Here is a 13,621-nt window from a genome sequence, read left to right on the forward strand (position 1 = left end):
GTGAGTGGATAACATTACCAAACCTCTAGCACCTATCACATCTTTTAACATATTCTGAGGCATCTTTTTTCATAGTTGGCCAATAGTACCCATATCGTACGAGTTTAAAGGCTAAGGCCCTGGCTCCTTGATGATTCCCGCACACACCTTCATGAACTTCAGCAAGGGCCTGGGATGACTCTGATGGTCTGAGGTACCTTAGGTATGGAAGAGTAATACTTCTGCGAAAGAGGACACCGCTGATCATGCAGTACCTAGGAGCTCAAGCTCTGATGCTTCTAGCCAACCTGGCATCGCTTGGTAGATTTCCACTTGTGATGAATTCTATGATTGGGTCCATGCAGGATGGTTCGTTGTCAATGTCCATGATGTTGAGGATTTGACTGATGCTGGGTTCTGTGATGATTTTAATGTGAACTGTTCTGTCAAGGTCGTCTACCCCCATGAACACAAGCCTGGATAATGCGTCGGCTTTTCCGTTGTCCTTTCGAGCAATTTTTGCAATTTCACAACTCTTGAATTTTCGTTGAAGATCTTGAACCTTCATACAGTACAAACTCATTTTCTCGTCTTTCCTTTCAAATGATCCTTCAATCTGTCCGACCACCAGTTGTGAATCGCTGAATATCTTTACAAACTCGAGCTCGAGGCAGAGGGCTAGCTCCAGAGCAATAACGACGGCCTCATACTCGGCCTCGTTGTTGGTTGCTTCAAACTCGAACTTAAGAGCACATTAGATCTCTGTTTGTTTGTCAGGGCTGATGATGATGCGCCCTGCGCCCGAGCCCAAGGAGTTCGATGCTCCATCCACAAAAATTTGCCAAGTATCCAAATCAGTGCTCATGCTCGAGCTGTCACCTGACCCCCGAGGCCTAGGGGTTAGTTCTACAATGAAATCGGCTAGTACTTGGCCTTTAATAGATGGGCGTGGTTTGAATTCTATGTCAAATTCTCCAAGCTCGATTGCCCATCTCATCAGTCTTCCCGATACGTCCGGCTTCTGAAGTATATGCCTAAGTGGTTGATTAGTGAACACCACAATAGTGTGAGACTGAAAATACTGCCGGAGTTTCCTTGCTGCTATAACCAAGGCAAGGGCAAGTTGTTCCGCCAAAGTATACCTTGTTTCCGCATCTAGTAGGACCTTGCTTACATAGTAGATAGGTTGTTGGACTTTGTTAACCTCTTTCACCAAGACCCCGTTGACCTCGTTTTGAGATACGGCCAGGTACAAAAATAAGGTGTCACCAGGCTCAGGCTTAGTGAGGATAGGAGGAGATGCCAATGTCTGCTTAAGCTCCTGAAAAGCTTTCTCACAGTCTTCACTCCAATCAAAGCCTTGGTTTCCTCTGAGGACTTTGAAGAAAGGATAACACCTGTCTGATGCTCGGGACATGAACCTGTTCAAGGCTGCTATCCTACCAGTCAACCTCTGTACCTCTTTCTTGTTCCTTGGTGATTCCATAGACGCCAAGGCTTGTATTTTGTCAGGGTTGGCCTCTATCCCCCGGTGAGTGATCATAAAGCCCAAGAACTTGCCCGAGGCCACGCCAAATGCACATTTTGCGGGGTTCAACTTCATTCCGTACTTTCGCAAGGTGTCGAAAACCTCTTCAAGATCTGAAATATGCTGGTCCACCTGTTTGCTTTTGACCACCATGTCATCAATGTACGCCTCCACATTCCTTCCAATCAAGTTACCAAAGACTTTGTTGATGAGCCTTTGGTATGTTGCCCCTGCATTCTTCAAACCGAAAGGCATGACCTTATAACAGTATATGGCGGAATCGGCCATGAATGATGTCTTTTCTTGATCTTCCTCGGCCATGAGGATTTGATGATAACCAGAAAATGCATCCAAGAAGTTGTAGAGCTTATGTCCACACGTGCTATCCACCAAGTTATCAATCTGCGGTAGGGGATAACTATCCTTTGGACATGCTTTGTTAAGATCTGTGAAGTCAATGCAGACCCTCCACTTACCATTGGCCTTTTTCACTAAAACAACATTGGCAAGCCAATCGGGATATTGGACCTCCCGAATGAATTGAGCACTGACGAGCTTGTTAATTTCTTCGCGAATGACCTCCCGGCGTTCTGGGACAAACTGTCTTTTCCTCTGCTTTACTGATCGGGCCCCTGGGCTAATGTTAAGTCTATGGACTGCAATTTTAGGGTCTATCCCTGACATATCCTCAACCTTCCAGTTAAAAACGTCAATGTTGCGAGATAAGCAACCAACAAGTTCTGTCTTCAGGGTGACGTCAAGATCCCAACCAATCGTCACCTTCTTATCATGCTTGACTCAATTTCCATCAATTCTTCGATAGGAGCAAGTCTGACTTGTTGCCCGGCCTCGGGCTCCATCCTCGAGATTTGCACGACGTCGTTATTTATTTTCCGAACGCTGGCAACATAGCATTGTCTGGCAGCTGTTTGGTCTCTACGCACGACCCCAACGCCATTACTTGTTGGAAACTTCATGGCTAGGTGGAAGGAAGACACAATAGGTTTAATTTTGTTCAGGAGTGGTCTTCCCAGAATAGCGTTATAGGCCATTGAGATGCGTACCACTTGAAAAGATGTCATCTCTGTAACCTACTTTTGGCTAGAACCCAACGTTAGAGGAAGCTTGACGACACCCTCTGGAGTGATGACTCCTCCCCCAAACCCCTGGAGAGGTGTTTTAACCGCTTTGAACTGCTGAGATGAGATTTCCATTTTGGCAAAAGCTTCTTGTGAAAGTATATTGGTCGTACTCCCGTTGTCAACCAAGATTCTCTTTACTTCAAAATTGGCCACAATCGCTGAGATTACCAAGGCATCATCATGTGGAAGTGATACACCTTCTAAATCCCCGGTCCCAAAAGTACTATCCTCCAGCTTTCCATGAGGCATCCCAAAGGTCAAGGCATATTGTCGGGCATAATGTTTTCTTCCACTGTTGGAGTCTCCTCCCGAGGCAATATCCCCAATGATGATATTGATGATTCCAGCAGTGGGTTGACCATCCCTTTTTGTCTCAGGGGCTTTTTCCCTGCCCGATCATTCCTCGGGCGTTTGTCGTTACCGACGTAGGAACTCAGGAGTCCTCTTTTAATAAGGGCTTCAATCTCCCGTTGCAAGGCCTTACAGTTCTCCGTGGTATGCCCATGATCCCGATGGAACTCACAGTACTTGTTCATGTCCCTGGATTCGGGTGGTGACCTCATTCTGACAGGCCATTTGAGTTCCTTCATATCCTTGATTTCCATCAATATATTTGTCTTTGGCGTATTTAAACGCGTGAATGACGTCGGGGGAACCTCCTGTCTCTATCTTTTCCGATGTTGTTCTTCACGGGGGTTCGGGTCGTGTTGTCGTTTATGCTCGACCCTGTCATGGGGTGGTCTAACCTTTCTCGGGTTCAGCGTTTCCTCCATATTTATATACTTCTCGGCTCGGGTAAGAAGCTCGATCACTATTTTTGGCGGAGTTTTGGATAAAGACATCTTGAAAGCCTCACACTTTATGGCATATGTGAGGCTAGAAACTGCTGCAGTTATGTGTAGGTCGGGAATCTGAAGTCTTTCCTTGTTGAACCTGGTCATGAAGTCATGTAGGGTCTCATTTTGCCCTTGTCTAAGTTGCATGAGGGAAGCCACTGTCTTCTTTATGCGTTTACTGCTTGCGAAGAAAGCAGAGAACTTGTTCGCCAAATCCGAGAATGAGGCTATAGAGTTGGGCTCTAAGGTTGAGAACCAATCCCTAGCAACATTCGTCAAAGTTTGCGGGAAGGCCTTGCACATCACCTGATCTGGTGTGACCTATAGATTCATGACGTCCGTGTATACGTTAAGATGATTGATTGGATCGGTGGTCCCATCATATTCTTTGATCCTAGGATACTTAAATTTGTCTGGCAAGGGGAATGTTAATATCTCGGGAGTAAATGGAGTATTGGGACTGAATCTTGTCGTCCCTTTGTTGCCCTGAAGTAGGCCCGCCGTAATTCCTTCTTGAATAATCCTAGCGAGTTCCTCGGACTCCATGGTCACTGATCTCGAGGCCGAGGTCACATGTGGTATTCCTAAGGCCCCTGCTCCTCCATTCTCGAGCATCAGCCATAAAACCCCCCTGGGGTGCCGGTGTGGGTGAAGGATGCTAATTTCTTTGACTTAGCAGCTGAGTCAGTGTGGCGACCTGTTGTCTGAGCTCTTCAAAGGCTCCAGTAGTGACGACTGTCGGCTGGGGCTCTGGCACTTCTGATGATTCCTCTTGAGGAACAGGGATATCCTCAGGAGGGGGTTGGTTTGGAGCGGATGAGCTTGCTGGTGGAAGACCTGATCGTGTGTTTACCATGGCTTTTGGTAGCGATTCCCACAGACGGCGCCAATGATACTACCAAAAATCATACCTATAGATTTTCCGAGCTTGATGACTGATAAGGAGTATGAACGTGATCTTCCGGTACCTGAAACAAAGGCAACGAGGTGTGTTCTCGTCGCCCCTCCGATGCTTAAGTCAGAATGGGAATTTTGTGCGTGAGGCTATGTGCTGGAGAACAATGAAAAACGTACCTAAATAATGGCTCAAGGTGTTGTATTTATAGAGGTAGGTGGTGTGTTCATACTAGGATTCCGTAGTGCACCTGTAGCAGGATAGCTTGATTTTGCAATCTTATCCTAATGAGTCCTGCACGAGATAGGAGTTTGAATTGCGATATAACTGTGATACCAATAGAGTTCTTCTAGGCATAGGAGACATGAGTTGAGGATTTTTAGTCAGAATAAATTTCTCGTTGGATAAGGTGTTGACGTAGGTCATAATCCCGATGACATGTCGAATGATTGTCGAATAATTCTTGGGGCTAATAGCTCGGGCATATGGAGATACCCGAGCACATATGTCCCGAGCATATTGGTAGACATATCGACGAAATAGAGTCCTCGGGATAAATACGTCGGGAACAAATACTTGGTTATATCAAACATTCATTTCCAATTGCATGAAACACTCCCATCTTTTGTGCTTTTGTCACCCACCTTTGCATTAATGATTCTTATTTCCCTCGAAAAAGGGCCTAGAAAACTTTTATCTTCTTAATTATTAGTTAGTACACCCACTAAAGACACTGCTTAACGGGTTTCATTTCAAATATTCCTTTCTTATAGTCTTTGCACATGCAAATGTCTCTCAAATCTGCAAAGCTAAAGCAAAAAAAGGGTAATTATGTTCTTTGGAGTTTGTTGGAAGGTAAGCATATCAAAGAATAGGAAAATCAGTCCTTACACAAATATATTCCATTCGGCCGGCCGTGGCACGATTGAACGTATTGTTTTGTTCACTCAACTCGACTCATTATTGGTTACAAGTACAAAACGCTGATGCGACTCTCCCTTTTCCCCTGTTTTTAAAATTTTATTTGTTGGCCCGAGAGTGTCCTTTTTTGTTCTCAAATACGACACCTTCCTTTTCTATGTAACATCATTGGGAGCTTAACTACCCAGTCAGTTAGCTGGCCTTTACGTTTTCCACCTGAAAAAAATAACACAAAATCGTAAAGTGTAGTAAATAGTAATTGCATCAATGAAATGAATATAAAAGCTTGTGTTATTTGCCTCTGCTGGTGCTGTAAGTGAACAACACTCAGTAACAAGGTAGGCACGAAACTGTGATCTTTCCGAATTTCCAACCAATGAGGTTCTGGTCGTATTAGATATGAAATGCACAATATTTTCCTTCATCAATCGATTAAGCTTTTTCTTTGAATTTCAGGCAAGAATGAAGACATCTACAATGAGCCGAAAACACACAACTACGGATTACTGTGGTTATGAATTTGATTACCAAACATACGTTACACAGGTCTTTTTGTTTTTATCCGAATATTTAGATTTTCAAGTGGATATTATCTAATATAATTATTTTTGATTTTTGACTTCAGTTCTTGGAAGAACCAAGAATGAATGGATTCGATGGGAATTTGATTTCTGCACCCCATGAAGAAGCTGGAAAGAAAAAATTAGATAAGGGGAAAAGGAACAAGAAATCCTGGAAAAGTTCCTTATTTTCCTGGTTGAGAAGAGAGACTAGAAATGGCAAACCGGACGGAACTGGAGCTAGCATTACTGGGGGATTCTGGGCCCGTAGGCTGACATTGGGACCTCTCATAGGTCTTTTAAACTTAACAAGGCGAGTCGAGGATGAGGTGCCCTATATGTCTCTTGGCCAGCTTAACAATCCCCAAGATGTTCTATCTTATGGACCTGTTTACTTGGTGAGTTAAGAACATGTTTGGTTAGTTGAAAAGTAAGTTTTGTTAGTAAAGAATTGTAATTTTGAAAATCTTGTTATGGCTGTGGTGCTTGTTTATGTAAAACTATCAGATTGTGAAGAGAAAGCAAAGCTCATTACTGTCTGCTTGGTTGGATAAAAATATAGTTCCCAAGCTTGTGGCAAGGAACATCTTCTTGCCTATAATATATTATAGCCCTTGTTTGAGCCCCCATTTTTTTGGGAAAGAATGAATTTTTGAATAGTATATTGATGGAAAATGTGTGGTTAAAAAATAAGGAAATATTTTAGATTTGCGTGTAATATTATTTTATTGAAGAATGTGTGGTTGAAATGATGTCAAAATACTGTTGAAAAATGAATTTTCCCAAAAGAATAGGGCTTAAACAAGGGCATAATAACAAAGCGCGTACTAAATGTAAACAATATTCAAAAAAATGGGACTTCGACAATAGGCATCCTTCAAGTTCAAGTGCTCTGAATCGTTTCTGAATTATAGTATGCCATTTGTTATAATCACTGAACAATCAAATGAAAGCAAGAAAAGAAACGAAGTTGGTATAATCAACATATAAAGAGGCAGACTCAGAGAAAATTTGTATAACAAATAAATTTCTTATAATTGTAACGTCATAGCTCAACATATAAAGAGGCAGACTCAGAGAAAATTTGTATAACAAATAAATTTCTTATAATTGTAACGTCATAGCTTCCAATGTCGACAAACTGGAGTGTAATTTCCCTAGCACTCTTCTGTAAAAGAAACGGAATCACTTTCACCCTCAAGCAGAGAGCCCATATGTTTTCTAAGCTGTATATGTTTCATCTCCTCCAAGAATTAAAAAAAAAATAAAAATAGAACAAATAAACATGTGAAGTGGAGGAAAAATTAGAAATATTACTGGAATTATAAAATAATGGTAAAAAATATATATTTTACAATTAAAAAAGAGAGGATCTTTAACTGCAGTATCACACTCCCCTACTGAAAAATTTGTGTATAATTACATGGAGACATTTGGATGAGGATATCAACTCTGACTGCTACTTTCTCGTACCATATCCTCATTTCTAGGACTCCAAGGGTTGAACTTCATACTACCACTCAGAAGCCTTTTCAAACGCGAAGGGACTGGCGATTTTTCATCTTCCTCTTCGTTAATCTGTCTTGGAATGTCAATCACAAGCATCCCGTTTGTCGACGAGCAAGGGGGTTGAGACGAAGCAGTGCCATCCTCTAAACAAGGTCCAAATGTACTAACTTGAGTCTCATTACCCCAGAACAACACATTGGTGGGAATATTTGGTGGTTGGCCTGAATTTTCTTCAATTGGGGTTTGAATTACAGTGTCTTCAGGATTACTAGGATTCGAAATAAAGTCTCGACAAAGAGGACAAGTGGAATGAGATTGGAACCACATATCAATGCAATCCATATGAAACCCATGATTGCATTTTGGTAGAAACCTGGTTTTTTCCCCTTGTGAGACCTCAGAAAGACACACTGCACATTCCAATCCATCTTTGAACTCATTGGGATAATATATTACTACAGGTATGGTTCTGAGGATAGTGGGATCGAGACCACTACGCAAGGCCGTTACTTGGTTGCCCGGCCCTGTGGTGCTGTTCTCTCGGCGGCGGTTCCAGACCCATTTGGCATAAAGGTGTCCGCAAAAGACACAGACTACAAGGAAGATGATGACTGTTATAGTCATCAGTATCATCTTCCCCGAGACCTCAATCACATTTGCGTCGCCTATATTCGGTGATTCGCTCATTTTATATTTTGTGCGATTTTTAAAGCGAATGACAAAATGATAGAAACTTTTTGTGCTTTGATGATGGATTTGAACTAAATCCTGATCTTATAGACGAAACCCAGATGGGATAACTCTGAATTTGATTGAAATTTTGAGTGAATTCCTTAAAATTTCTGATTTTGTGAAATTTTACGCAGAACCCACCTAGGAATTTTCTTGTCTAAACGATAGACTAATACAATGAGGAAAGAATAACAGGATGGAAATTGTGAGCTATTCTGAAAAGAATGTAGTTAATTATATGGGCAGAAATTTCAATAAAATTGGAGGACGACTGGAAAGAGCCGTCAACGGGGAATGAGTTGCCTGGAAATTAAATAGACACGGGGGGCGTTTGACTGGGTAAACGGAGAAGAGTTCAAACTCAAACTACCAGTCGCCTTTTTTTATGAACTTAAATCAAGTCAGATTATCACAAAATATTTGAAAAAAAAAAAAAAAAAGGAATTATTTCATTTGAGTAAAATAAAGCAACAAAAATCACAATATACATATTGAAAATCCTTCTTTCAGAGGGGATAAAAGGAGTGACATTCCGTTTTCCTTTTGCCACTTTAAGGCGGGCAATGAAGCAATGACCATAAAGAATTTAGAGCATGTTTGGTACGGTTTAAAATTCAATTAAAATTAATTTTTTGACCGTTATTTCACTATTTAGCCGTCATTTTTGAATTTTTCTCTCACAGATAGAATTCACTTTACCTCTAACGGTCAAAAAATCAATTAACAAAATCTCTACCAAACAAGCACTTAGATGGGAAAGAGAAAACAAGCAGGAAGTGGAACGGAATGGGAGAATGTTTTTAGAATGGATGCTCAAATATCATTTTAATTGACATTGTAATATAAATCGATGGGTCACTAGAACTCATTGCATTTAATTAGGCAAAAAATATAACTTCTCTATTCAAAGAAAACATAAACTCGTTCTTAGCATTTTGAAGTTAGAACCATCGGGTTAAGTTATATAGTATTATTTAATTGAGAAATTTTATGAAAAAGGATAATTTCAACAAGGCTTGAATTTCAACAAGTTAGTTGTGCCAGATTTCTTAAATGGTAGTGCAGTGTCTTCAAATTCCCGTAACAATGATTTACTTAGAAGTTACAGACATTTTCCCCCACCAGAGTTGGATAATAGGAGTAACTCTTCAATAGATGGCATTGAGGAGAGTGGACAGAAGCCGATGGGCTAAACTTTCGATCTGAGAAAATTGAAATGCGGCCCGAACTATGTAAGAAATGGCTTTGTGGGAAGTTGGTTGAGGTTACAGAAGAAGAATCAATCTTGCTACATGTATTTTTTAGTTTACACTTTGTCATGTGATATTATCCTATTGAACAATTTAAATTTCAAACGATTTTTTACCTAATTGACACTTGCAACAATGCAAGTGTCAATCAAAATATTAAAAATCAGTGTACAAATAGCAAAGTTCAAGAAAAATAAGTTAGTTCATCAACATTAGATTGTCATTCCTTTTGTAAATTTTAGATTGAAAAGTTATACAAAAAATATTGTAACACCCCTGGTTTTTATTAAGCGTGCTAAATTAAAATTTATTTTAGGAACGTGACCTTCAAGATTTTGATCCTGGAAGTTGCTAGCATTGATTTGTTTGTGGTCCGTGTAAGTATTATGCCCTAGGTCCAATCAACTTTGGACATAAATACTTTTATATATAATTAATGCAATTAAATGGCAGATCTATTATTTAATTAATAGACAATTAAATAAATAATAGAGTCCGTAGATTCAAATATTTGTAATTTGTTAATCACAAGGAGTTGTGATTGTGAGATACAAATTACATCTGATTGAATCTTAAATCATCCGTGGTCGTAAGTAATAACGAGATAAAGTTAGTTGCGTTTCTCAACTTGATAAAATTAATAATTTAAATTAGACGCTGCCAAAGGGCAGCAAACTGCTGCATTTTAAGGTAGCAGTTCAGGAATTATTAAAAAAAAAAAGGGAGAAAACGAGTTTGCCCGACTTGGCCCGGAAAAAGCACGAGCAAAGGCTCAGACTGAGCCTATTTAAAAGCTCAGCCAGCCTCGAGTTCGCAAAAAAGCTCGACAATTTTAATCGAGCCGAGCCCGAGTTCGATTCGTTTCCATCCCTACATTACAATGTGGTTATTATTGAGAGCAAGGAGTATGAGGACTAACTTTCTAGTTGAGAAATGGACTAATGTTAAATATTTGCCAATTTTCATTTTCCAGTGTGGAAAAAAGGGTCACGGCGGGGTCCAGTGATGGACGATGATTCCGGCGCTGTGATGACGTTGTAGAGGAAAATAGGTGGGTCCCACTTGGGGAAGTTATTTTTGGGTATTCCGAGGCTGTCATAACGTGTCACGCACTTAAGGTTACAGGCAAATGCTCGGACAAAGGAGGGAATTATCCAGTGTAGCGTTTGAAAACAAAAGATGAAGGAGATTGTGCCACGTGTTCACGTGGATGTTTGTTTTATGACTTCCATCACACTATTTATTTCATTAAAATTGAAATTTAACATTAAAACTTTTTATGTTTATATATTCTTCTAGGCTAAATATATTCACACCCAATTTTTAATGACTAAATTATATTTTAGTTGTATAAAATGTTCTTAATATTTACACATTATCACATTTCGTCTCAAACTATTTTATCGCATTTTTATTCTCCAATTAACATAAATTGTCTCAGATTATGTTTTCTCTCCACAATTTTCTTAAAGATAGAGTAAAATTATTTGTTCATTTTATTTTTGAATAAGCAAAACAAATTACACTGTAAAAACACAATTAAATATTTTTGGCAACACCCCATGTGACCCCTTTTCCACCCTTTGAGGAATTGATTTTCCCATAGATTTGGTGATTTTTTGTTTTCTAGGTTTTTTTTTGGGCAATTGAAACAAATTTTATTCTCAATTGTAACAAATTCTATCACTTTAATTGACAAATTTTATGAAAAATAAAACCAAACGAACACCAAAAGATCCAAAATTTCAATATTTTTTTCAAGTGAAAAACTATATAAATCAAACACATTTAATTGACAATTCCCAGTAAAATAAGTTATAGGCAATTCAATTTTCTGAAATTCGTTTTCTTTCCAATCAAACTCCATTCTTGCAATCAAACAGACCATTGTTCTCAAAATTTGCTCTTTTATCTATTTTCCTACTCATTTTAGTTGAAATTTTTAGATTTTTCTTTGCATATGCAGAGGTTATCATTTAGTTTAATGAATAAATAGTGCTGATTTAAGAATACCATCAATAATTGAATGGGGAGTTAATTGTTTCAATGATTACTAAACTTAGGTCCACGTCTTTAATTTGTTACTAAAGTTTAAAATGTCGAGTTTTGACCACTGAATTTTGAAAAATATTGTACATTACTTCTTGTAAACTCGACATTTTTCAAAGTTCAACATTTCTGCTAGTGAGTATAGTACAATATTTTCTAAGGTTCGGTGGTCAAAACTCGACATTTTAAATTTCAGTGAACAATCAAAGACATGGATCTAAGTTTAGTGATCAAAACTCGATATTTTAAACTTTAGTGACCAATTAAAGACATGAATCTAAGTTTAGTGGCCATTGGAACAAGTAATTCTTGAATGGGACTGTTTTTTACTGGGTTTTAAATATTAAGCCCTCACCCACCACTCTTTCGTTGAAGTTCTTGGAATGATGCATGTAGGGCATGGGACCTTATTCTACTAGCATAAAGAAAGTTGAGAAGGAAATCAAGGGAATGACCAAGAAGATTAACGATTTATGTGCTATGTTTCTTTCCCCTTTTTTCTCCGTCTCCCTTTATTGAAACAAAAAGGATCCTCATGTAAAAATATCCTGGGCATTTTATTGTTGGTAGTCTGTGGAAAATTACTTTGTAGCTTAGTCTGCTGTAAATTTTGTATCTTGTTCACCGTTGATTTTGTCTAGCTGCTCCAGCGCAATAATGTGGTGCATAATTGCATTATCATTGCCATTTTTAGTGAAATGATTTGTGATACGTTTAGGGCATAAATAGATGTGCAGGTGTTCTTAGCATGATGTTCTAGTAATAATTATTTTTGCTTTAAGAGCTTTTTTTATATTGTTGGAAAATACGGATAATGCGTCCCATGTGGGGTGATCCGACTCGCAAGATTTTATAAGGGTTGAAGGAAGTGGTTTGAATTTAGAATTCAAATCTATAACTCCCAAATAACTACTTAAAACTCTATATAGAAGTTGTGGAAAAAGGAACAATAAGGTGGTATGAAAAATATAGTGAAAATTCGTATATGAATTCACACCAAAATTGAAAAGACCTTAGAATCACATTTTTGGCATGAAATCTCACAAGAAATGACACTTAGATTGTGGATAGTAATACCCTTCTATTATGATCGGGATTTGGACCACTGGAGTACAATAAAATGCAGATTTTGAAGATTTGAAGGCAATGTGATTCAACTACACAAAGATCTTGAAATTCATCATTTCAAGTAAGTTTATTGACCTGAAATTCATGTCAAATCATGTTACGATTTTCCTACATTGGTATCAGAGCAATAAGGTTGAATTCCTTGCTGTAATTCATGCTTAATTATGCCATTATATGATAGAATTGGGTTATGAATCTTGTACGCAAAATTTTGAAACCTTATGTGGTATTTAATAGCATCATTTGATAATTTACTGCCATCTATTCATCCATTTTCATGCAGCAAGATTAGTGTGGTTAGAAAGGTCTTCTCATAAGCTTTCCAACCATATAAAGAACTCAAATTTGGACTTGAAAGAAAGAAGTTTTGAAATTTGGACGATAATCTGAATTTTTTGCATGGAACTTGATAAAACCCAAAACTCCATCACATGATAACTTTTTAAACATTAAGTTACATGCTGTCTATTTGGTATGATTTGATAGATCTTCTCAATACCTTTCGAATGATATAAAGATCATTAATTTTGGACTTGAAATGAGAAAGTTATGACCTCTTGAATTTAGATATAAATCTGATTTATGGAGTGAAAATTGATAAAATCTGAAATTTCATCACATGATAACTTCTTCCAAACTATGCTTTGTGTGCCATGGTTGGATAGATCTTCTTGAGACCTTTCCAACGGTATAAAGAACATAAATTTTGGGCTTGGAATGAAGAAGTTATGACCTCCCGATATCTATATGTAAATCTGATTTTTGCATAGAAAATCTGTAAAATCTGAAAAATTCATCAGATAATAACTTCTTCCACATTGTGTTTTATGATTCTCATTTGATATGTTTGGATAAATCTTCTTGAGATATTTCCAACGGTATAAAGAGCATAAATTGAGGAAGTTATAACCTTTCAAAGTTTTGAGCAAAATTTGAGAAAACTGCAATTTTTTATTTTTTTGGAAGATGATGAACAGTAATCGAAAAAAAAAACTATTGTTGTCGAGTGGGATTTAAATTTTGGAAATTGTATATTGGTCCCTCAATTATTGTAGATGCAATTTGAGAAATTGCATATTAGTCCCACACTTT

The 13,621-nt window shown here is 38.3% G+C and overlaps 2 protein-coding genes across 2 annotated transcripts; one reads left to right on the forward strand and one right to left on the reverse strand.

The window, feature by feature from the left end:
• Window positions 1-5,419: 5,419 nt before the first annotated feature.
• LOC111406909 lies at window positions 5,420-6,480 on the forward strand. The gene is made up of 3 exons (XM_023036271.1): window positions 5,420-5,639; window positions 5,758-5,847; window positions 5,927-6,480. The coding sequence occupies exons 2-3, from the start codon at window positions 5,764-5,766 to the stop codon at window positions 6,266-6,268; spliced, it is 426 nt and encodes a 141-aa protein (XP_022892039.1). The 5' UTR covers window positions 5,420-5,639; window positions 5,758-5,763; the 3' UTR covers window positions 6,269-6,480.
• Window positions 6,481-7,154: 674 nt separating this feature from the next.
• On the reverse strand, window positions 7,155-8,358 carry LOC111405083 (RING-H2 finger protein ATL60-like). Its single transcript, XM_023033789.1, has one exon. It carries the CDS (start codon window positions 8,055-8,057, stop codon window positions 7,308-7,310), a length of 750 nt encoding a protein of 249 aa, XP_022889557.1. The 5' UTR covers window positions 8,058-8,358; the 3' UTR covers window positions 7,155-7,307.
• Between the last annotated feature and the right edge of the window lie 5,263 nt (window positions 8,359-13,621).

The sequence above is a fragment of the Olea europaea genome, chromosome 12 (genome assembly GCF_002742605.1).
Source record: "Olea europaea var. sylvestris chromosome 12, O_europaea_v1, whole genome shotgun sequence".
Lineage (NCBI taxonomy): Eukaryota > Viridiplantae > Streptophyta > Magnoliopsida > Lamiales > Oleaceae > Olea > Olea europaea.